The sequence below is a fragment of the Xiphophorus couchianus genome, chromosome 14 (assembly GCF_001444195.1).
Source record: "Xiphophorus couchianus chromosome 14, X_couchianus-1.0, whole genome shotgun sequence".
In the NCBI taxonomy this organism is placed as follows: Eukaryota; Metazoa; Chordata; class Actinopteri; order Cyprinodontiformes; family Poeciliidae; genus Xiphophorus; species Xiphophorus couchianus.
Genome location: NC_040241.1, coordinates 12,390,635 through 12,414,443, shown reverse-complemented (window position 1 = coordinate 12,414,443; position 23,809 = coordinate 12,390,635). Strand labels below are relative to the sequence as shown.

Here is a 23,809-nt window from a genome sequence, read left to right as displayed (position 1 = left end):
CATTGGCAGAAATAGTTTTCTTCCTTCCACTCAGCTTTCTGGGAACATTTTTTCTGTAAACACCAGATTTGTGTGCACAACTAACATTTAAAACAAAATCTTGGTGTTTTTATTGATAAACAAATGACATTTAATTGAAATAACTTGTATAAATGTTTTATATGACAATGAAGCATTTTTTATAAACCAATATAAAGCCAAACTAAAAGTATATAAAAAGGAAATTAATTTAGGATCATGTTAAATTACTGGGTTTTATTACAGTTACCTAAAAACCAAAAGTAGTTTACATTTTTCAAAAACACGAAATATTTTTGAAAGACGGCAAGCTCAATACCCTGCTGAATATTTTTAGTGAAGGCCAATATAAAACAGACCACACTGGAGGCAGCTTTTAATATTTTATTGCTTTATCACTTAAATCACAGTGGCGGGACAACTAAACTAGGCTACTGTCGGTGTCAAGTAAATCTTCAGCGACGTCACTTTTACAAAATTCTCTAATGTGTTTAAGTCTGCTCTTTTGCCGTGGACATAAGAAAGGTAAGCTGTTAAAAAGGCGGCGATAAATCAGGTCAATCTTTGATAACTTTTGTGGTTCGTCGCACTCGCTCGTCCACGTCGGTATGTTTTCTTTCCACGTGGACGCGACGCGCGTCGCCGTGCCCAGCTCAGCTCGCGGAAGTGACGGCAAGGCGGCGATGGCGGCTCGCAGCTTCATTCCGGACTATCAGTGGACTACAAACTGATTTTAAGCCCACCGGCTGGACTTCGGGGGAACTTTTACTCAAGCGCCTCTCTTCGGATGCCGCACAGAGCGAAGCCGCGTCGTACCGGTGCATGTCAGCGAGCGGCTTCACGGCTTTTTAGCGGTATTTTTGTCCCCGATTTCAAGGTGGTCACCCCGTCGAGCTAGCGGTAGCTTCTCGGCTAGCAGCTAACGGTGGTTTGCGCCGTGGTTCATACAGCAGCAGCAGGCGACGTGAGGCGGCTTCTTTCCCTTTCAACGCGGCTGTGTGTTCCTGCCATAATGCTGCGTATGTAGAGCTGGCCGTGCCACAAGTGTGAAGAAGAGCCCGGCCTCTTTGTCAGTAGGAGCTGCTGGTTGAGGCGGATTTTTCCCTGCCTGAAAGCAGCACGTTAAAAGTCGCCTCTGTGTTCACGAGACCAACTTCGCCAAGCCGGCGTGCTTTAATATTCCTTTTGAGACTTGAAGCGGACCCGCTGTGGGGGTCGTTGGGAGCTCATGAACATGCTGAAAACCCGGCAGTGTCTACTCGGCATCCGCACTTTCCTCGGTGTCACGTCCAGAATATGGGGCTTCATCATGTACATCCTCAGGAAGCACCTCCGAACGGTGAGCACAGCTTTGAAAACGAGTGGGCTGCTGAGACTGTAGGTCTGAAAAACACCCATCTGCACTGAAACACGTCCTACTGGTCCACACATATTTACACCCTCAGATGACTTGTTCTGTCTTATAGTCTAAAATAATTTTTTTACCACATTATATTTATTTTATAAGATGATTATCTTTTTGCACAGAGATCTCTTGGGGTGTTTCTGGTGAAGAGGTGTAAACATATTTTACAACCTGGGAGTTATGCAAGATGTTACACAGGATGCCAAAGTGCACAAAGCCCATTTAACTGCATGCTGATTTACAGCTACACTTACCGCTCATTACGTACAGTAAAGAGGAAGCATTTGATAGTAATTTCAAGCTTCTGTTTGCAATGCTTCAAAAAAAAAAAAAAAAACCAAATAGGATTATTATACAGCCTTACCTGTAAGTTGGCTGCTCATTGCAGAGTCAATGTTTACAATAGATAGGGAGGGCTTAGATTTGCTGTTAAGAGTCACAAGTTAAGTGCAAAAGTGAAATAAACAAATCTCAATTTGGACATATTGTATGTGGTACTGTTTTCAAAAGCGGAGAGAGTCTGTAAACAAGAAAACACTACAAATGCCTCACAGTTACATAAAATGCAGTCTGATAAGTTATTCTAAATTATAGTCATGTTTATTTTGTTGCAAATTGTCCCTTTCAAGCTGATTGTCATCAGATTTGATGTTCCTTTCAAACAACAGGCTTTTTTAAAAAATTTTCCCCTAAAAAATGTTTCTGGTTATTTATCTGTAGCCTAGACACTGAAAATTCAGAATATTTGACTCTATTAATAAATGCAGCAAAAGGAAGAACGGCCACCGATTTTGATCTGTTAACACATCATCCGGAAGCATGCAGGCCAGACCACAAAGAAAATTAGAAATCAGTATACGCAAGGAAACACAGATTGTAGCTTATCTAATGTTTACCTTCTTATTCTTGCTTTAAGTAATATTTTTATAAGTATATACTTGCAATGAAAGGATGACATGCTTCTCAAAGGAAAAACGGATATTGATATTGTTCAGGGGAAACCAACCTGATCGGTGCATTTCTATTTCTCAGTTTAAGCAGCACGGCACCTAAATATACCTCAAAGTCTCTCAGATTTAGTCTCTTAAAATCCTCCAAACAGTAAGTTAACAGTTAAGGGATAGACGCAATAAAACGGTTTAAAAACTAAAAGAATAGCACAGCTTTTTATTGCAAATATGAGCCAATTCTTGTTAAAATAGTAATAAAAGCACCAACAACACGAAGGTGAGCAACCGAAATGCACAGCGAACCTTTCTTTGCCAATACATATTTTCTTTAACGATTCTTAATTTGACCTGTTCTATTTTTTTCTCTTTTTTGCAACTGTAAGGCATAAGGGAAAAAAAATGTGCTGCATTTTTTTCTTATGAAGTCAAGAGTTTTTAATCCAGAAGAGAATGAAGGAATTACCAGACTACACCCATTTATGTCAAAGCATAAACCGATTGTTAATCCTTCATTAAAGTAAATACTCTTGGTTGATGAAGTTATGGTCTGAAAATAGTGGAAGTTCTGAGTTAATTTGTTTTCCTTCATGAAAAGGCAGAAAGAAATTCTGATTTTGGTTTTTATTTTAGTATTTGACACCCAATCAAGGGAAAATTGTCCAATTTTGATTTCTTCATTCATGTATTGTTTTTAACTTTTGATGCAACTCCTGTTAGACTATTTAAAAAGCTAATCAGGAATTTAGTAAAAGTATTAATGCTCACTTAGTCCAGCCACCAACTAAATGTCTAGGATCTACAGCGGCACCCGTTGAGAGAAAAGACTTTTATTTCCCTTGAAGGGTAACAATAACATTTTTACATCCATTTTTGCAATAAAATGATCTAAAATTACCAGGCAGTTGTTGCACATTAATCTATTAGTTAATCATAACACTGATTAGCTGATTGTTTTTTCATCTTGTCTTTGCATTATGTACTGATTCGTCCAGCTGAAGTGCAAAGTCACAACCGCCTCGCGAGAACAAATGTTAGAGTTTAAGAAAGTTTCAGCTTTGCCTCCGATCTCTTCCAAAAATAAATAAACATGACGTATGATATAATTTAAGCCACCTGCTCGGTAACTTAGATGTTACTCCCAGGTGTTGCCGAGACGTGAGAGGACGTCAGCTGGAGCAGGGAGCGTATCGAGCCCAATAAAGCCTGGAGGTGCGTCCTGCGTGTCATAATCATCCCGCTGCAGTTTATTGTGAAGCAGCAACACTTGCAGGGTGAGAGTGAGGAGTTGAGTCCATGCTCCAGCTGAACTGAGAGGGATTATGTCAGCACAGAGAGCTCACTGTTCTCCCCCTTCTGTTTCCTCTCATTTTAACTCACAGTTTAGCTCTGTTGTGTACAGCCTGCTGTCCAGACGAAAACCGTCCGCATCCAGGATGCTTTAGGCAGTTAGTGTAGCACATTTGCTTGGATGATTTAAGTGAATTTAGAATGTTTAAAAACCTGTTTTTTTGTATGTTTTTAATTTTTTTAACTCTTTCGATTTGTGAACGCAGACCTGATCTGAACATTTATAATCCAAGTCACACTAGTCCACTGTACCGTCAACAAATGACGAGATGGTTGTTTACTAGTCTTACTCACATCAGTGTTACATAACGGCTTCGATTATCATCCTGCAGGATTACAGGTGTGCTGCCAATTTCAAAAACAGTCGGCTAACCCTGGCAAAACTCTGAACTTTAAAGTAATTTGAATAAAGTAGTGTCCTTATAATTTGGATAATTACTTGATTATGCAAATTCACCATGTTTATTTCCTCTCATTTTTGTTTAAATTAAGAAATTAGATTATTTTTTTAAGATATCAAGTTGCTCTTAAAAGCAAATTGTTCATTTCTGGATGTCCCGATTAGTGTGTCTTTGTTTTGTTTTGTTTATTAATTTGATTCTACCAGTTAAATAACACATCTGCCATGAGTATAATTTGCAGAAATATTGTGATTTTTCTCTCACTCAACAAAGACATTTGGGATCCTGCAGTATCTGTTTCCTTTGATAGTAATGGGATATGGGCTTAAAGTTTTATTATATTTTATGGTAACAATAAAAGTGATAAGAACCATTTATTACTAATTATTTTTAGGTCACCATGTGGCAGTGACAGCGTGACAAATCCCCATAAAATGCGGCTTTTGAAAAACAACTATTTGTAATCCACGTCTTTAAGACACCTGTCATAAAAAGAAGTTTGATTTGTATCACTAAAATACATTTGGTAGCTGCTTTTTATCACATTTTCAAATGAATATTTATTGAGACTTTTATTGAACAAACTGAAGAAAATGGTAACAATCCCAACAATACAAGGTTTCCCCCAGAAAACTTGCTAAGTCCGATGGTTGGGTCAGTCGTCCATCCAGCGGTCTGTCGTGTTTTTGAGTTAAAAAATGTTTAAAGTTGACAGGAAATTTGAAAATATCTCTTAATAATTACGTGTTATTTAAATATTGGATTATTAATACCTGAACACCAACTATAAAATCTTAAAAAATGCAAACATTCTAAAAAGACTTGCATAAATAAGCAACGCTAAAGCCTGGTGGCCCGCCAGGCTTATAATACACTGGGGGACACCTTGCCAACAGTTTGAGTGTTTGTGAGGGTTTAAATTTCATTAATTGGAATAATCAACTTTTTTTTTCATACTAAGATTAATCACATCAAGATTACTTCACCTTCTTAAAACAATGGCCCTGAGTCAATTATTACCAGAAGATGATTTGAGCAAAAGAATAACGTGGGCCATTATTTTAGAACGGTGACAATATGTAAAGTTTTTAGCTGTTTTTCTGTTTGTATGGGAATTCTCCTGGATCTGCAGGCTCCAGTTGGATTCTGCTAAAAGTGCAGAAAGATGTGGGTGAGGTTTCCCTGTGGCGCTCAGCAGCTGCAGGCTTCCCCCTCCTGAGTCAATTCTGCCAGGCAAACCCCCTCCACCTCCCTCCCATCCTCTGCTCCGGTACCAAGCTGCTCACTCAGTCACCCGGCAAGTCTTCTTCTCTGTGCGAGCCCCCATGCTCCGCTGACGCTCGCCGACAGCTGAGGGGATAAAAATAGCCGTGTGAGGAAAAGAGCAGAGCCCCCTGGTGCAGGAGTGGCGCTCTGAAGGATCCTCTCTGGAGCGGAGCAGCAAGGCCACATAGGGAGGACAGAACATGCTGAATTACTGTATTAAGTTTTATTATCCTGTGCTGTTCTGCAGCCTCTGTACAAAAACACTGGGCGTTCGTTAAGATAACTCCTTTTAAGAACAAAAAGGCCATTCCTTTTTAAACATAGTTTTAAAAAGCTGCTTTGCTGTAGCAGGCTTGTCTTCAGCTGCCTCCAGTTGGAGCTGGACTTGTTACTCATTCTAAAGAAGGGAAAAAGGCTCCTTGTTGGAGTCTGTATTGATTTTAAAATTATTTCTTCTTACCTTTATATTTCTGAATGACCTTCTCTCTTAATTGATCAGACTTATTGACGTGGTATGAACCCCACTGACTCTGAACAAAGAGTCCTGCTAAGGTCATAGTGGATGATAAAAGTAATTTCTTCATTTGAGGTCCCAGTTTTTTAAACTACTTCTGCTACTTTCTTCAGGAACTAGAGCTGCACAGTATATCAAATCACAATATCAGTGCATGCATGCAGTATTCCAATAGCAAATAAAAGTTTGGGTGCAATATTTGGTCGGATAATACAACTGTCATGTATTCATGCTGTGCATATCAGTAATGTTCTATATTTTCAAAGATGGATGCACTCTTAAGTACACTAAATAACTAAACGTGAGGAACATTTTCCTCACAATCAGAGTTGTGAGGAAAATGTTGGTTAATTGTAATCGTCGTCAATTTTTGGTATCAAAATTAAGTCCATATATTGTACAGCTTTATCAGAGTCAAATCTCTTTTCTCTTTTAGCGTTGCGTGATATTTTTCAGATAATTATTGTTGCGGCAAACATCCACCTGTCTGAGCTGGCCGTATTTCTGTAACTTTGTTTGAAGGGTCTGCATTGTGTATTTTCCGTTTGCGTAGTGCCATTTTAAGGCACAATCAAATAACTGTCGCCTTCAGTCATAAACTATGTCAATCAAAACTCCAATGAAATTTGACTTCACAATTCAACGCCTTGAAATTGGGCCTCCGTTTCTATAAGAAGCTCCAGCTTCAGCAATGCTCCTCCTTCATGCCATTTACAGCCGCTCTTAGACGTGGCGGAGTGAGAAGTAGTTCCCATGATGAGCTCAGCTGAACCTCAGTCCAAAAATAGTGAAGCATTATTGTGATGAAGAGCAGGAGCTTCTTAAAGAGACAGAGGCCAAATTCAAGTGTCAAGTCACAAAGTCCGATTTCTTGCAAGTCAAGTCTTATACATCATTTTTACAACAACTGAAGGTAACATAGTTACTTAATTGTGCTATAAAATGGTCTGGAAAACACATAATTTAATCCCTTTAAAGAATATTCATCTTTTCGAAGGGAGCCCCAACTATGTATATGAAGCTCTAACTTACATCTGTTTGTAATGGGCATCGCATTATCAAAATGTGCAGTGTTGCAATTGCAAATAGTATTTGAATGCAATATTTGTTAGGATATGATATTCTAAGTGCTGTGCATCAAATGCCAGCATGCAGGTAGCTTATATATGGTCTGTTGGTTCAACTCTGAACTCTCACCTCCTGTATATTTATAGTGGCCTAAATGGTAAAACTCAAAGGGCTGGGAACATTGTGAGAAAGCAAAAGTAAGGTCAGGTTAATGTAGGTCAATCATAATCATCATGGCAGCATTCAGCAATAGTTTTTTTTCATTTTCATTTCCGGCAGCTCTAGCAGTAGTGTAATACCTGCTTTTGATGTCCTCTACAGTCCTCTATTGCCACTTGAATGGCTTTTGGTCTTTGGTTATGTTGAACAAGATGGCAGCATAAAGAGATGGCAGATCTTTGACCATTGCACAGTCCCTTCAGATCATCTAGACTCCTGGGTCATCTCACCCCACAGGCTTTCTAGAAGATTTAGTTATGTGAACTGAGACGACCAGGTCAAAAACAGTTTTTATGTTTGGCTTAAAGCTTTCGATCATTACCCTGTTAATGTGGCGCCCTCCTTTCTGTCAGGGGCTGCCACATTTCCATCTAAAATGTTTCAGAGTTCATTGAGTCATGGATTCTAACTAGATTCCCCAGGCTTTAGCTAGAGAAACAGTCCCCCAGCTGAGACCACAAATTAGTCTGTTCCAGATTACTGACCAGAAGATCAATGGTCTGGCACAGTTTGCTTACCGTACGGTTCTGATATAAAAGTCTGAGTCTTCTATTGATGCATTTATTATTTGTCTTAGTTACCTCACCATGCCTCACTGTTTTGTACATTCTGTGTTGTGTTTCTTGTTCCTGGTGTTCTGCTCTGCTGAGACCTGATTGTCTCATTTGCCTGGTTCATTTTCAGATAATCCAGTATCAGACGGTGCGATACGACATTTTGCCCCTGTCGCCTATCTCCAGAAACAGACTCAGTGAGTACACGCTCGTCTTCTTTCATTAATCCCTTTCTCTCTGCTGAGAAGCCCTTCAGACTGCGGCATGTTTTGTGCTGCTGTTTTTGTCCGGACTGACAATCACAACACATTTCTACTGTGGAAAGTTAGGAAGATAAACCAGTTTGTCAAGAAGGAAGTGATTGTGCAGAAAGAAGTTCAGCACACATGCACCACTTCCTCACCTCAAGCAATGTGATCACCACTTTATTGTAGCTTGGAGTTTATTCCTCCATAGATATGCGATTTCTTCTTCTTCAGACGCTTTGAGGTATTTTCCTTCATGTTCACCATAGAAAGTAAAAGTGACTCTACCTTCTTACCTCGCCAAAGCTCAGAGGGACATAATGTTGAGCGACTAGAATAATTTTGTGCATAATCAGCATTCCTAAGAAAATGTCTTTCTGTTGCTCAGCTCTAAACGTGCAGGCAGAGAAAACCTGAACTGCCTTTACAGTAGTAGTAGTCACATTTTATTTTAATTGGACAAAATCCTCTATCAGACTGTAAACCTGTTAATTACACTGAAGCGTGCTCAGCCACTTAAGGATAACCTGCTGCTGTTCCACCATGTTTGAGTTGAGGAAATGGAGAAGGGATGCAAATGGAAGAGGTCTAGGTGTGCTCTGGACGAGAGGCCTTTCAATCACACTGGACCAAGAGGAAGGATTGGGTTTCTGTTCAGCTTCTCTCTCACTGCTCTGACCTCAGCTGGAAATTCGGGTCCAGTCTGGACAGAGAAGCAGTGCTCATAAGGGTCTTTTCTGTAGCATTGTTCTAAATTTGTTTTTGTTTAGTTTAGTTTATTTAATCAAGGAATAAATGCCGCATAATTTCTAATTGCACATCATAAAACAAACAAAAAAACCCAACAATTTATTACAAAAACAGTTGCACACATTTAACTTAATACTCTGAGCTTGTATGTTAAATACTTTGTGTTCCTCTGATGCGTGAGTGACTGACTATGCAGTCTTCTATGACTGGGTCTTTTTTGACCTGGGTTGCAATCAATGTGTTTCTTTTGCTACTTTTGTCATTTTGATTCAAAATAATGTTTTGTATAATACTTTCTACTGTGTTTTAGGTAACACAAGAATTATTTCATGTTTGAAATATTGTCATTTTTCTCTTTTTTAAATGTTTTTAGAACAATTTGTAGAACATTTGTGACAATTTGTAGAACATTTTTCAAACAAAATAACAGCAATTTTACAACAGCAATGATGAAATGTCAATAAGGACAATGTCAACATCTATTATGTGTGTGTGGGCATGGGAGGGGTTGCGAAAGAGCACATTTCTTGAAACTAGCTAGCTAACCAAGCTAGCTAACATTACTGTCTGTATTCTATTATGCTATGTGTATCATGCATGTGAGTGTATGTCTGTGTGTCCATTTATTTATCCATTCATCCATCCATCCATCCACCTTCTGTTTTTCCGAGGTCGGGTCGCACGGGTAACAGCCTAAGTAGGGAGGCCCAGACTTCCCTCTCCCCAGCCACTTGTTTTAGCTTCTCCGGGGGAATCCCAAGGTGTTCCCAGGCCAGCCGAGAAACATAGTCCCAGCATGTCCTGGGTCTTCCCCTGGGTCTCATCCCGGTGGGTCATCTCACCAGATAGGCGTCTAGGAGACATCCTAACCAGATGCTCCTCTTGATGTGAAGGAGCAGAGGCTCTATTCTGAGTCCCTCCTGGATATCTGAGCTTCTCATCTTATCTCTAAGGGAGAGCCCAGACACCCTACGGGGAAAACTAATTGCTGCCGCTTGTATCCGTGACCTTGTTCTTTCGGACATGACCCAAAACTCATGACCATAGATGAGGGTAGGAACTTAGATCGACCGGTAAATCAAGAGCTTTGCTTTTTGTCTCGGCTCTCTCTTCACCATGACAGACCGGTACAGCGCCCGCTTCACTGCAGACGCTGCGCCAATCCGCCTGTCGATCTCCCGCTCCAGTTTTTCCTCATTCGTGAACAAGATCCGAGATACTTAAATCTTCCACTTGGGGCAGGACATTCTCCCCAACCTGGAGAAGGCACTCTATTCTTTTCTGGCTCATTTATTTATGCATTTATTTATATAGATATGAGTTTTTATTTTATTTATTGAGATGATAAAAGAAAGAACCGTGAACACATTGATCAACAGGTTTTGCATGTCATTCAACACAGACTCCCTCTCTCTTTGGTTTTCTCATCCAGGGGATCAGACCCCCCCCCTCCCCCACACACACACACACACACACACACACACACACAAACAAACAATACACATGCACAATAAAATATAGGCGGTAATGTTAGCTAGTTGGTTAGATAACTAGTCTTAGCTAACTTTGAAGCAAATATGTTGATTTGTGTCTATAACACTGTCAGTATTCATGATTGACACACACACATTTGTGAGGTAAAAAGTAAACATAATACTTATATGTAAGAGTTCTTGCTGTGTAAAATATTATTATTCAAGGGTGACACTTAGGACTCAGTGTGTCTGATTCAAAAAAAATGTTTTCCTGACAGTCACAGTTGGTAAGAAACAAAGATTCCCATTAAATTCCATAGGAAATGAATGCGGGTCATTTTTGACCCACTCACGGGAGAATAATATAAAATATGCTCTTTCTTAAAATGTATAAAAGGTCAATTAAAAAATTGAATTGCATGATATCAGTAACATATTTTTTGAGGAATACCTGGAATATGAAGTGATGAAAACTTTTCATTACAAAGATATTGCAAAAAGATGACCTCACCGGGTCAAAAAGGACCCACTTACGCATCAGAGGGTTAAAGACGAAATCTTTGGGTCTAAATACCGACAGAGCAACTAATGTAGAAATCAGGTCAGTGTTTAGGAGATATTGGAGTATTTAGAGCAATTTGCAAACCTGTTGCTTCACTGTAACATGTTGAAGATAAGTACAAGATAAAGGAAATAGCCAAACCACGTGACTACATTTTCTATTGAAAGAGGCTATTTATAAATGCTGAGCCTGAGAATTTCCTGAGTTGTTTTTTATAACAACATAGATAGACAAACTTCAATGGTTTTTGCAGTTAAATGTTTTTATTTTCTTTTTGTTGGCTCTATTTTTATGCACTGCTTTGTTTCTACATTTCTTAGCACCAATGATAAAGATAAGTATTAAGAGAACTTGGTTATCTTTAGTTGCTGTTGGATTATCTTGCACTAAACAGAAACTTTTCCATCCTTTAACATGAGAGGATTTACTTGAATGGTAAGAATTATTTTCACTGGGGTCAAATTTACTCTCAGCCCTACAGACAGTTCCTATAAAATAAATTTAACTTCAGCATCTTTTTTATTTTGACATTTCTTATCTTAGCTGATCATGGTGTCCAGAAATGTTTAAGTTGGTATTCGTGGCTTCTTGGTTCTTATGGTTGTAATTTTGATGTGACAAAATTCAAAGTAAGAGACAAAAGAGCATTTATGTTGACGTCAATCTTGAAATGTCAGGAAAGAAGAAAATCTCCAATCCCCTAAACCTGCCCAAAGCTATAATAAGATCATCTCCAAAGCTTACGGTGTAAACTTATGCTGCTGCAGTAAAAGATAAACTGGTTTTCCGTTTTTTTTGTCTGTTTTTTTTAAACACATCTTGGCAGCTTATAAAATATGGAGACTCAAGATCAGCTCTCTACATGCGAGTTGTGTGTGTGAATGAGATAAAGTAAAGGATCTCATAACTTTTTATTTCAAATAATATTAATTTAACTGCAGATGGAAAAATGTGTACAATACTGCCCTAAAGTAGTGTTCATATTTTATGAATAATTATAGATATCATTAAATAATCAGAAAAAAGTTTTGTCTATGTTATGATGCCCTTCCTCTTCTTTTGCAGTTTTTTGTATTTATTGTAATTTGGTTATTTAAGAACATAAAATCACAACCACTGTCAGAAATTTGACAATAAAGTTCCAATAAGTGACTGTAAAAGTAGAACAAACATGAAAACAATCTAAAATTGGTAAAAGATTTCTAAGATTTCAAACTGTGACGTCATATCTGTGTATAAGTATCACATCAATCCTTATTGTTCTATAAATCCTAGATGCTGTGAAGCGGAAGATCCTGGTTCTGGACCTGGACGAGACGCTGATCCACTCTCACCATGATGGCGTCTTGCGGCCCACAGTGAGACCTGGCACGCCGCCAGACTTTATCCTCAAAGTAATGGCCGAGTATCGCACAAATACACACGACTGGGTCTGAATCCTGTTTTCTCCGACTGACCTGCCTGTGTGTGTGTTTACTCCTCCGCCCAGGTCGTCATAGACAAGCATCCAGTCAGATTCTTTGTACATAAAAGGCCACATGTTGACTTCTTTTTAGAAGTGGTGAGTGTCCGTCAGCTTTACTGTAAGCTTAGCGGTAGAAACCCACAAACATGCTCTGCTCTGCTCGGGTTTCTTTCTGTTCCTCTTGAAGCTATAAGCTAATATTTGTTTTGCATGCATGCCCCTGATGACTCCAACTCGTCTGCTGATGTATGCCCTGAACGATGTGTGTACACAGGTGAGCCAGTGGTATGAGCTGGTGGTTTTCACAGCCAGCATGGAGATCTACGGCTCAGCAGTTGCAGACAAGCTGGACAACAATAGGAACATCCTGAAACGCAGATACTACAGACAGGTACTGCTCAGCGTTGTGTGTGTGTGTTAAATCAAACATTTGCGGCTCTTCACTCTTTCATTGTCTTTTTTTTCTCTCTCTCCCAGCATTGTACATTGGATCTAGGTAGTTATATTAAAGATCTGTCTGTAGTACATGATGACCTGTCCAGTATTGTTATCCTGGATAACTCGCCTGGTGCTTATCGAAGCCATCCAGGTAAGGCTTGCTATATAATGCGTGGGAAAATAAATTCAGATGGATTTCAAATGTTTATTTTTAGAGATCATATGTTTTGAGAACATTTGCAGAAAGATGTCTCTGCTTTTAAACGTAGAGGTCATGCAAACATAACCTGATATCAAATAGTTGTAGATTAAAAGCATGAAAAGTGGATTATGAGTTTCCTTGGCCAGTTTTAACTCCATTATGTACGTTATAAACTGAACAGTCACCAATCACAGCATATTGGCCCCTCTTCTGCCTCACAATAACATTATACAAGTTTTAAATAATTTTAATCCTATTTTCATATGGTTTGTGTCTTTTGTTCCTAGTAGGTCTTATTAGGGCTGAAACAATCAATTTATTGGGATGAATTTTTTTTTTTTAAATAATCGTCAACTAATTTAGTAATTGATTAATCATTAACTAGAATTTGGACTTAAAAAGTTTATTTTCTGAAAGAACAACACAATCAGAGCAGTAATTAAGCCAAAACTATGTGAAAAATGTATAATTTTTTGCGATAAACATGGAAAACATTCTTTGCCTGTAAATATGTTCTACCCAGAACTCCTCGAGTCGCGTAGATTTAGCTTCAAATTCTGTAAGAATAAAATAAAGTAAAAAATATCTTATTAAGTACCTTTTGCTAGTATTTGTTTAAGAGTCTAGTCTAAATATAAAACCGAAACTGTATGAAGATTAAGAAAAGTCAGGCAGAATATTGGTGAATGTAGTCAAAAGTGCTTGTTTTTCTTTAGCTGTAGATGCTTTCTTTGCTACAAATAATAAAGCAAACATTAAGAAAATGCTGCTATTGCATTTCAGGCAATTTTTTATTTAGAAAAGGAAATGAACTATTTATTTATTTTGATATTTTAATGTGTTTCTAATATTTTAAAAAGGCCTAAGCAGTTAAAAGTCTGAGGAATGTGCCAATTGTTTTTTTTATTTTTTTATCCATCAACAGAATAACCGATAACTAAAATAATTTTTAGTTGCTGGTGCAGCAGAAGCCTCTGACTCTTGCCTCAGCCACTTGAGTTTCAAGAGGGGTTCTTAAAATATTCTTGCACAACCTTTTCAAGTGGTTTCTGTCTGGAGCCAAGGTCACAATGTGGCTAAACCTCTCATCTCTTGGTCATCTCTGCTGTTTAGCTTTGCATCACAGGTATTTCTGTGAAACTTATTTAGCACCACCACATACCACAGTTTGAGAACCACAAACCTGAACCTTTTAGCAGTGGCGCAGCGCCTGTCAAAGGCTGAAGAGAAGAAGGAAGCAGCCTGAACTAAAACCCAACAAAAGGAACAGCAGGGCACACGTTGGAAAAATAAGTAGAAGCAGAGCTGACTGGTTATTGTAGTGTCCTCTAACTTGGTGATGTTGCAAACAAAACATCACCTGCTGTGTGATTAGGATGGGGTCTCCATGGTGATCTGAATTGAGCTCCCTGTTTGCTTTTCTGTAGCATTTTTCAAGGTTGAAACTTTGTAAATGGGCCTGTGTGAGATTCCCATGATACGATCAAAAATTTATGACAAGAATTTTATTAATACACACAGAAACAGCAAATTATGGAACTATTATTAAGAATATAAAAGTTATATCTGTTCTTAATATAATCATAGTTTTCCAGTACTTTTTGATCAGAACGTTAATATAAAGTAACAGTCTTCAGATGTTGCCTTGTTAATTAGCTGAGCTGGTCGCCTGCTTTGTAAACATGTTGCTGGCAAAGGAGGTAGTGATTGAATCAATCATCATGTCACAAGACTATGATGTTTACATAAAAAAAAACTGAATTAGTTTAATGGCTAAACTATAAGCAGCAGGCTCGTTCAACATTCACATTTCGAAACTTAGAAAATTTGTACATCAAATCTTGTTTCTTTAAACAACTATGAAATTATCTCGATGAGTTAATCTACCAATGTTGTTGAAATCAGCTTTAGCAGATAACATATTATATATTAAGATTAATGCATAATTTAATATCAGTGCCACCGTTGGTTGAGTATGTCTAATTTGATTTGACAATGCCTTGGTCCTTTATAATTCAAGCAGATCTGTTTTTGTTTTAGCCTCAGTCTGCAGGTAGTAATGAATAATTTGAGATGGGTAGTTGAGGCATTTTTTAACACGCTTTACAAACCTCATATTCCATTAATTGCATTTGTGCCTGACTGAGAACTCAGTGGTATGCCTGTTTGAAATGATAAATTGAAACATGTCCTGTCCTCTGCCTCGACTGACTGGCTGCTTTCTGCCCTACAGACAATGCAATACCCATTAAGTCCTGGTTCAGCGACCCTAGTGACACAGCACTTCTAAACTTGCTGCCTATGCTGGATGCACTAAGGTAACGGACTTAACAAAGTTCACCTGAAAGCAGACATTTTGAACTTGTGACCATCCCATTTTAATCCAGGTAATACAGACAGTTGGTGTTTAAGACTGGGGGAAAACACAGAATGAGATATTTTCATACTGGTTTCATCAGGGACCGAAGTTCAAACCACGAGGGTTAGGATGTAAAACAATATTGCAGTCTTCCTAAAGTGACAGGAACGGCAAGGAGAGCATTATTCGAAGAAGCAGATGGTAACGCTGGTCAAATCTGTCCTTTTATTGAAAAATTGGACCAAAGGTGATCATTATTGCCAGAAAGCGACAAGATGTTTATTTAAAACTTTACAACAAGCCAGAGAAGTGGGAAGATGGAGGTTCGTCTTAAAGATAGCAACCATAAAATATAGTCAGCTGCATTGGCAAGATTTAGATGGTAGCGAAGTCTTGTGGTGGAATAGCCCAGCTTTAAAATTGATGCCTTTCACCCAGCATGACTAAGTTTGAGCTTTTTTGCAAATGAGAACGAGCAAAAAGTTTAGTCTCTCAAGGTGCAAAGCTGGTAGAGACAAACCTGCAGCTGTATTCAATTCAACCCAGTGAAAGGTAATTCTGCAAAGAATGGAAATGGATGAAACCTTAAAACATTGGAAACTCTAGTTTCATAAATATTATTACCCGTGTAAATTTAAAAAAAGATTTGATTGAGATGGAGGAAGAGGAGAGGTTGGAGTTGGGCTGAAGATAGTCAGGGTTAAGTCAAGATTATGTTTAGCACATTTCCGCAACAAGGCAGTTCAAAGTGCTATACATAATAAAAATATCATACAGTCAGCAATTATGAAACAAATATTAAATTCTGTCAAATGCCGTCATCAAGGAATCAAATATGCTGATCAGTGCTTGACTTACTACTAATCAAAGGTGCATTAGCATTCATAAACCCTTCAGCTAATATTTGTCGATATATAAACGAAGCAGAGTAATTTCCAAGTTAATGTTTTCTCTAAAAACATTTAAATCTCTCTAAGACATCTTTTGTAATCTCTTGCCCATGTCACTCCCGTCTCTCTGTTTGTTGCAGGTTCACCGCTGACGTTCGTTCCGTCCTCAGTCGAAACCTCCACCAGCACCGGCTCTGGTGATTGGCCGAATGGGGAGGTGTGTTGCTTGTCAAGCAGCCTCTTCCTCTCCGCCGGTTTCCATCCTGCCCTCTTTTCCCTCTCTGACGACTCACCAGTCCTCCCAGATGTATTCTGGAGGAGATGGGAGAGGCTGGGGTGAGCTCCTAACTTGGGATGAACAGTACGGGATCACCAGAACCCAAGAACTACTGGGGAGGGAGAGGGAACCGGCTGGGGGTTTTTTTTGTTTTGTTTTGTTTTTTTGATTTTTTTTCCTCCTTAAATTTTTATTATTTTTTTTCTAAAACAAAATGGAGCCTCTCTGCCTTATAGCTCCTGATACTGACTGTACGAGTACGAAGGGGAGCTGTGTAACTGAGTTGGAGCTTGTTAGTCCTTTTTAAACTTTTTTGAAAGCCACGTGGGGATAAAGAAGCGGATCAGCGAAGCGACAAAGACGATTCTACGTCATTATTTCTTCCTCTACCGCCACCATCATTGCACTTCAGCAGCCGCCTCATCTAACCTCGGTGCAATTCAGGGAGTTGCATAGAAAAATAAACCTTTCATTGTTGCTTTTTCTTTAGACCAACATTGTCCACAGATATTGATTCATTTATTTCTAAGGTACTATTTTCGTCTGCCCAACAAGAATGGATTCACTGACATTGTAATTTGCTGGAGTTTGCTTGACAAAACATCCGCAGGCCTTTTATTCTTTTTTTTTCCTGGACAGATCTTTTCCTCCCACTTCCTGTCAGGATCATCACTCTTTGCCCCCAAGCTCCTCATGGGACTCGGTGAAATAAGACTTAAACATTGTGAGAAAAACAAATGGCTTGTTAATGATATGTGGACTGCCGTGCCGCTTTTCCATATGATTGTTTTCTGCCACCATAATATATAAGAATCAATTCTCCATAAAAGACGTTTTGCTCTCTCATTTAATGCCATCCTGGATTTACCTAATAGGGAATTGCATTTAAAACCTTTACTCCCCACCTTTTTTTTTTTTTTTTTGCAGATTATTACTCTTTTACAACCTTCCCTGTTCTGTTTCCACCCCAGATTGTATGGGTTCAGCTGTAAGACCCTCCATCTTAAAAATGCCTTCTGAACAATGTCAGTTTCGTCAAAGCTCACAGCGGCTTCATATCAGCTCTGTCTCCATGTCTGTGTTACTAATAAAACACTCGTCAGTATCGACCTGCTACTTATGCAGCTTCATTCCTTTTCACAATAATACAGCATGATGGCTTCGTATTTTATTCTCAAGTAATTGCTTCCGCTCGTTGGGGGGGGGAACTGGAATTCAGTTTGGATGATCTGCTGCCACCGTGTGGCCTGAACGGAGAACTACACTGGTGGTACTCAGACTCTTCTTTTCAGGATGGCTGAAGAAGGAACAAACTTGATCTTATTTTATGTGTTTTGAATTACAGGTATGAATGAAAACAAAATCAGCTTGCTAGTTGTGATCTAGAGTTACAAATTAAAGCGCACAACGGTTATCGTTTTTGTTATTTCAAACTTTGGTTCCTAGAGTCGGGGCCTTCACCTGCAGCTCTCGCTCGCCGTGATCAAGTTAGACTTTAGAAATTAGAATTTAACACCATTTTAAAAGAATATAATTTGATGGAGGTTTTCTTTTTTTATTGGTTTTTTGTTTTAAAGCATGACAACGGCCCAAAACATATCAGCAAACCCAGAAAGACTGACAGAGGATGAAGAAATTTAGAGGAATTGGGTTCTAGACTTTCTTGCACCATAGTTTTAAACTGGATCCTGTGGTTTAGAACCCTCAGCCTCCTTTGCCCCCCAAGAACATCGTTTTACAATAATTGTTACAAATTTGTTCACTAATTTTGTTTTAAAAAAAAAGTCTCTTTACAAATGTTAGAAAGCTATGTGTCAAAAGATTTGCAAAGAGACTTTAAATTGAACTTACATAATTTTGTCCAGTGCCAAAATTTAAATAATGATTAAGTATAATATTAAATTATAAACCAGTCTAATTTTGACTTTAAAGAAGAGTTACACTCATTAAGTGGTTTTTCTTATAGAGAAAATTCAAGTATACACACCCTCTTCCTGGGTGTTCAAATAAAACAAGATGCAAATGTGTAAAGTTTTTCATTTAGGACAGTTTGGTACAACATTAGGACATAATTTAGACAACGATTGCTAGTAACTTGTGGACGTTAAATTGAATCAATAATTTATTTTAAAGAAGATTCTTTGGACTACAAATAATTGTGGCACCACTCTGTTTCTGACACTTTTGACTTAATGAAATATTTCATAGAAAAAAGGATATTCTCAAAGTAAATGTTGGATTTCATAATTTGTCATTATTCCACTGCAATAAAAGTTTTTTACACTCTTTATGCTTTATCAAAATTAATTCACTTTTTTTTTTTTTTTGCCTGTGCCTAAAAAAGATGATCCCTGATTATTTATAAATTAATCTTTCACATTATTTTAAGGAACAAAATGACATCGATATATAAAATGTATATAAAATGTCCAAATGTATAACTATCACAATCAAATCATTGGCTGGAAAGAATAGAATAGAATAAAAAAAGAAAAATATCCTTTATTATCCCACAGTGAGAAATTTCTGTGCAACAGCAGCAAAGTGACTATAGATATAATCAATAAAAAAAAATACTGTACAATAAGGATACAATTTCTACATACACTGTAGTTATGAAAAAGAAAAACTTCAGTCCAGAAGAATGTGCAACAGAGTTGGTTAATTAAAAATTGTACATGTAGATCAGTTGTCTCACTTTCAGAACTTACTGTCAAACACATAGCGAACCTTTTAGGTCTCTGTAGTCTACCTCATTGTCAATAATGAGGTAATAATGCCTGTAACGCGGAAGTCACATGACCAGGGGGAGTCATGGAGTCACTACCTTGCGCAATAGGCTGGCATTTGCTTTGGATATATTTTAGGAGGTTGGTCTTTAATAGTGGTAACCTGGTTATAGCTAAAATACTATCGTTATGAATTTCTAGTTTGTGAGAAATTCAAAATGTAATTCTGTAATCCCAGTAACAGTCTACTATTCTAAATGCATAATGATGGGACAAGGGGAGGGTTGTTTTAAATTAATGCTCGCCACACAATTTTATTTTATTCTTTTGTTAACGTGCACAGTCAAACAAGCTAGCAAGCCTAAAAATTACCAATCTGTCTCAGTGCTTTAAATAATTTTTTTGTTGTACTACGACCTTAATCCGCAAATGTTATTTTTTTTTTAGTGTGTTTGTTTAAGAACAATTGAATGAGGGCACAATCATTTAAATAATATTGCTTTCATCTAACAAGTCACAACGCATTTCATAAGTAAAACCAAAAGTAAGACTGGATATTTTTGAAATTTCATCTCTGCTGCTGCTGCTGGGCCTCGGTCATATGACAAGGACAGATACCTCCTCACGGCCCTGCCCAGCGTCCACATGCGCGGCTGTTCACAAAAATAAAATAGTTCCTTGGAAAACTATCCCGCGAACATCTGATCCCACAAAATTACGTCCAGCATCAAAATACACTGTTTAACTTAACTAACTACTGATTGTATCTGCGAGGAAACGTGTTGAGTTACACCCTACGAACTAGACTCTTTGTCTACGTCATGTTGTTATTGTATCCCTCCGCCAGTGGCAAAAGAAACAGCTGTGGTGAGCTAAAGCTAGTTAGCATTGAGTGTGTTTGTGTCAGCGGGTAGAGTCGTTGTCTGAACGGGAAAACCTAGTCAATTTTAAACCAGGAGTGACCGACTTGTTGTCTGTCAACTCTTCAAACGATGAAGTTTCAGTACAAAGAGGAGCATCCATTCGAGAAGAGGCGGTCCGAGGGCGAGAAAATAAGGAAGAAGTACCCGGACAGGGTCCCAGTAAGTGGCTAACATGCTAGCTCCGTTCGCTGACGGAAGACGCGGAGGTTTTTTTTTTTTTTTTAGATACACACATTTTATGTTCTGACTGTTCGAAAAACTCGAAATAAAAGCACTCAATGGACATATAAAGTAATTCAAACGTATTTGCTGACGTGGTTGTGTCCATTTTCAGCTGCCACGTTAGTAAACATGGTCGTTAGCTAAAGACGACAGAGGTTATCGCAGTTAACAGGCCGGGTAGTCAAGCTAGCTTCCTGTATTTCATCCTGACGTATATTAATTTAGAATTTTAGGTAACGTGTCACAGTGACTGTTTTCTTATAAATAAAAAAAGATAGCTATGTTTATTTTTAAGGGCAAACGTTGAAATTAACCAGATATGGGCGGATTAAAAATAGTTACTCCTAAAGAAAAGACTGTTTGTTTTTCGCCGGATATTCATTAGCTTGTATAGGCTGTGCTGTTTACCTCATCCCCATCGAACAGGACGGTCTGGATCAAAACCTCATGTGACCATGGTTGTGTGATGAGCTTCACCTTTTCTCTTTCCGTCTAGTTTCACTGACTTTACCGTCGCATCCTTGATCAAGCAGCCGATCAATCATGGATGAGCGCAACAATTACACTGCATTTTTGGAAAGGCTACCACAGTATTTCATGTCGTGTTCTCGCCTTTGTTTACAACATTTGATCAAATCTATAAAAGCAAACACTTTATATATGCTGTGTAGTTGCAGATACATTTCCAGTAGAATTGAGTTATAAAAATAGGTTGATATTTGGATGGATATTAAAAAAAACCCTGTTATTTTTAGATTTAAGAAGAAGACATTTGAATAAACTACACGTTTGTCTGATTGATACATGAGTTTCTACTAGATATATTAATAAGCAAAAAAAAAGATGGGCGGTAGACCACATTTTAAAAGGCAAATAATTATTATTTTCTGAATGAAACAGGACATTTTAGGTGTAAAATGAGAAAAATGAGAGACTTTATTTTTCAGATATTGTCATGAAATGTTTAGTAAATGATCCCTGAAAATCCGTCTCTTTTGGTGTTTTGAAGAGCTATCAGACTTGTAGTTGTCTCTTTATTCAGCCCAAAGGTCACGTTTGTTACTTGAGCGCATTACATTTTCAGCATTAAAAAATGCCGACAAAGTATTCTGCTTTGAATCGTGTTTTTTTTGTTACACAAATGTTGAAATAATCTTTAAAGTAAGTTGAAATCTTAGAATCTTGCACAGGCAAACTTAGCATGAGCTTTATCTAACCTGTGGATTTTTGTTTAGCTGAAAACATTAACGTAATATTGTTTTTATTTACGACTACATGTACTTATTTTCAGGTAAATCACTGGCAGCATTGTAGAACCGAAGCTTGAACAATTAGCTGCTTCCTCTTGGCTACCTTGCTAACAAACTGTATTCTGTGTATATTTATTCTTCCCATTGCAAATTCTCAAAATGGCATCTAACTTTAGCAAATAAAAAAACTATTTTTAAAAAGGACATCACAGCCAGTAGGGGAACCACTAATCAGGCAATTGGAGCATAAGCGGCAGCCGCAGTCTGATTTTCCTGATCTTAACAGCCACTCTGACCACATCACCATCACAACGAAAAGTAAACATTTTTGATTTAAAGCGTCTCCCAATCACTCTTCTGTACGGTCAAGTGATGAATCATTAAAGCTCTTAAGGATGAGTTGCTCTAAGCACTATTTTTAGGTGCAAAGGAGAAGAAGAAGAAGAAGAAAAAAAAAATAAATTGTGTGCGCTCTATTTCCAAACCAACCACCAGATTCAAAGCCTTTCTCTGTAAACACGTCTCTCTCTGGCTGACTTACCTTAGCTACTGTCAACAAGCTTTATTTAGATCACTTCACTCGGTCGCTCATTCGGTACTTCCTCAGATCCTTTTTTTTCTTGACAAATAAAAATAAGGATAACAAGTACTTTGACTTGCTTTCACCAAGTCAAAGTATGTGGTGAACACACTCCATTTAGTGGTGAAGTGATGGATTCATTGATTGAGAACATATTGAACATTGTTTTTATCTCTCCTTTGCTTCTCTAGGTCATTGTGGAAAAGGCTCCTAAAGCCAGAATAGGAGATCTGGATAAGAAGAAGTACCTTGTCCCCTCTGACTTGACAGGTAACCACTGCACTTAGTGGGCTAACCTATGTACATTAAGTTTGTGTTTACAACAACTTTTTTTTTCTCTTTTTTTTGTCAACAGTGGGCCAGTTTTACTTCTTAATCCGGAAAAGAATCCACTTGCGAGCTGAGGATGCTCTCTTCTTCTTTGTAAACAATGTCATTCCACCCACCTCAGCCACCATGGGCCTGTTGTACCAGGCAAGAACTCTTAACTCGGTTTTGTGACTCGTTGTATTGTCCCGTTTAAATTAAATAAACTCTTAAATGTTTTTTGTTTTGTTTTTTCTTCAGGAGCATCACGAAGAGGACTTTTTCCTCTACATTGCCTACAGTGATGAGAGCGTGTACGGGAGCAGCCAAAGGGAAATCTGATCTCCTCCTGCCACTTTCCCATCTTTCTGAGACCTCCATCGTTCATTCATTTAAATATTAAATATTAAATCCAGCTCTGCAGCCTAGACATCCCAGAGTAAACATGTCAACTGCACTTTCGTCTCTACTATACGTCACTGCGCTCTCGGTGAATTCGTCTTTATTATTCTGGAGTCTGAATTGTATTTCCTCCACTCTTCAATAACTATTCTTATGATGTGGTCACTTGGCCAGTTATTTTCCTAGTGTCATAACTGATCATAGTTTAATGGAAGGGGGAAAAAAAGTGGATCTAATCATCTTAGAATTAGGCTGTTGCTCCAACTAATGACAGTGGCTCCAAGGTTGAGAGGGGGGAGAAAAAGGCAGTAACTCTTGATTTTAAATCAGCTTCTACATATAATGAAAAGTAACTATTAGCTGCCCAGTTGTGTCGACCTGCTTGGTATAAAAATGTGTTTTGAGCAAAGGTTAGAAATGAAATCCTGATGGAGTGAAAGGATAACTGTTTTGCAGCAGTTGTTTTCCTAGCACAAGAGTCTGACGTGGCGAGTCTTTTCGTTCCCCGTCCATTAAAGTATGTAAGAGCGCACAGCGTCCTGCCTGCATCTGATGTTAGGAGGATGATAGAATTCAGACTACACAGCCATCATCTGCTTCCAGTGGTATGAATATTCTGTTGACCGCTATAATGATTGTTAATGTTGTTCAGTTTAGTTGGCTTATTTTCTAAAGGTCTTGTAAAGCTGGGTGCAATCGTCTTCTTTTTTTAAGTTTTTCTTTTCTTTTTTTTTTTTAAATGAAAACACAATTTGATCTCTGTATACAGCTATATTACTGGCTATTTCTCTCCATTCATTACCATACCTGATAAAAAATGTAATGAAAGTCTAGGTGTGTTTTATTGAATGTTACTCTTTGAACCCTGATTTAGATGTTTCGGTCACTGGTTCTGCTCAGGTAATGAGTCCCACTTTTGCTTTTTGATGTTTCATGATCAGTTTGGGGGAACAAATACTATTGGAACAGAATGATAGTAATTCCACCATAAA

At 38.1% G+C, this 23,809-nt stretch overlaps 2 protein-coding genes and 1 long non-coding RNA gene across 3 annotated transcripts; 2 read left to right on the top strand and 1 right to left on the bottom strand.

Annotated features, from left to right (window-relative positions):
* Positions 1 to 654: 654 nt before the first annotated feature.
* ctdnep1a (CTD nuclear envelope phosphatase 1a) lies at positions 655 to 17,521 on the top strand. The gene is made up of 8 exons (XM_028039155.1): positions 655 to 1,357; positions 7,873 to 7,939; positions 12,050 to 12,168; positions 12,264 to 12,335; positions 12,514 to 12,630; positions 12,717 to 12,828; positions 15,113 to 15,197; positions 16,269 to 17,521. Exons 1-8 carry the CDS (start codon positions 1,247 to 1,249, stop codon positions 16,327 to 16,329), a joined length of 744 nt encoding a protein of 247 aa, XP_027894956.1. The 5' UTR covers positions 655 to 1,246; the 3' UTR covers positions 16,330 to 17,521.
* A 2,463-nt stretch (positions 17,522 to 19,984) lies between these two features.
* On the top strand, positions 19,985 to 23,650 carry gabarapa (GABA(A) receptor-associated protein a). The gene is made up of 4 exons (XM_028038199.1): positions 19,985 to 20,216; positions 22,301 to 22,379; positions 22,465 to 22,583; positions 22,677 to 23,650. The coding sequence occupies exons 1-4, from the start codon at positions 20,127 to 20,129 to the stop codon at positions 22,755 to 22,757; spliced, it is 369 nt and encodes a 122-aa protein (XP_027894000.1). The 5' UTR covers positions 19,985 to 20,126; the 3' UTR covers positions 22,758 to 23,650.
* Positions 20,265 to 22,317, bottom strand: LOC114157313 (uncharacterized). Its single transcript, XR_003598122.1, has 2 exons — positions 22,222 to 22,317; positions 20,265 to 22,188 (listed from the first exon to the last, which is right to left on the bottom strand). It is a non-coding gene; the product is annotated as an uncharacterized LOC114157313 (long non-coding RNA).
* Positions 23,651 to 23,809: the final 159 nt, after the last annotated feature.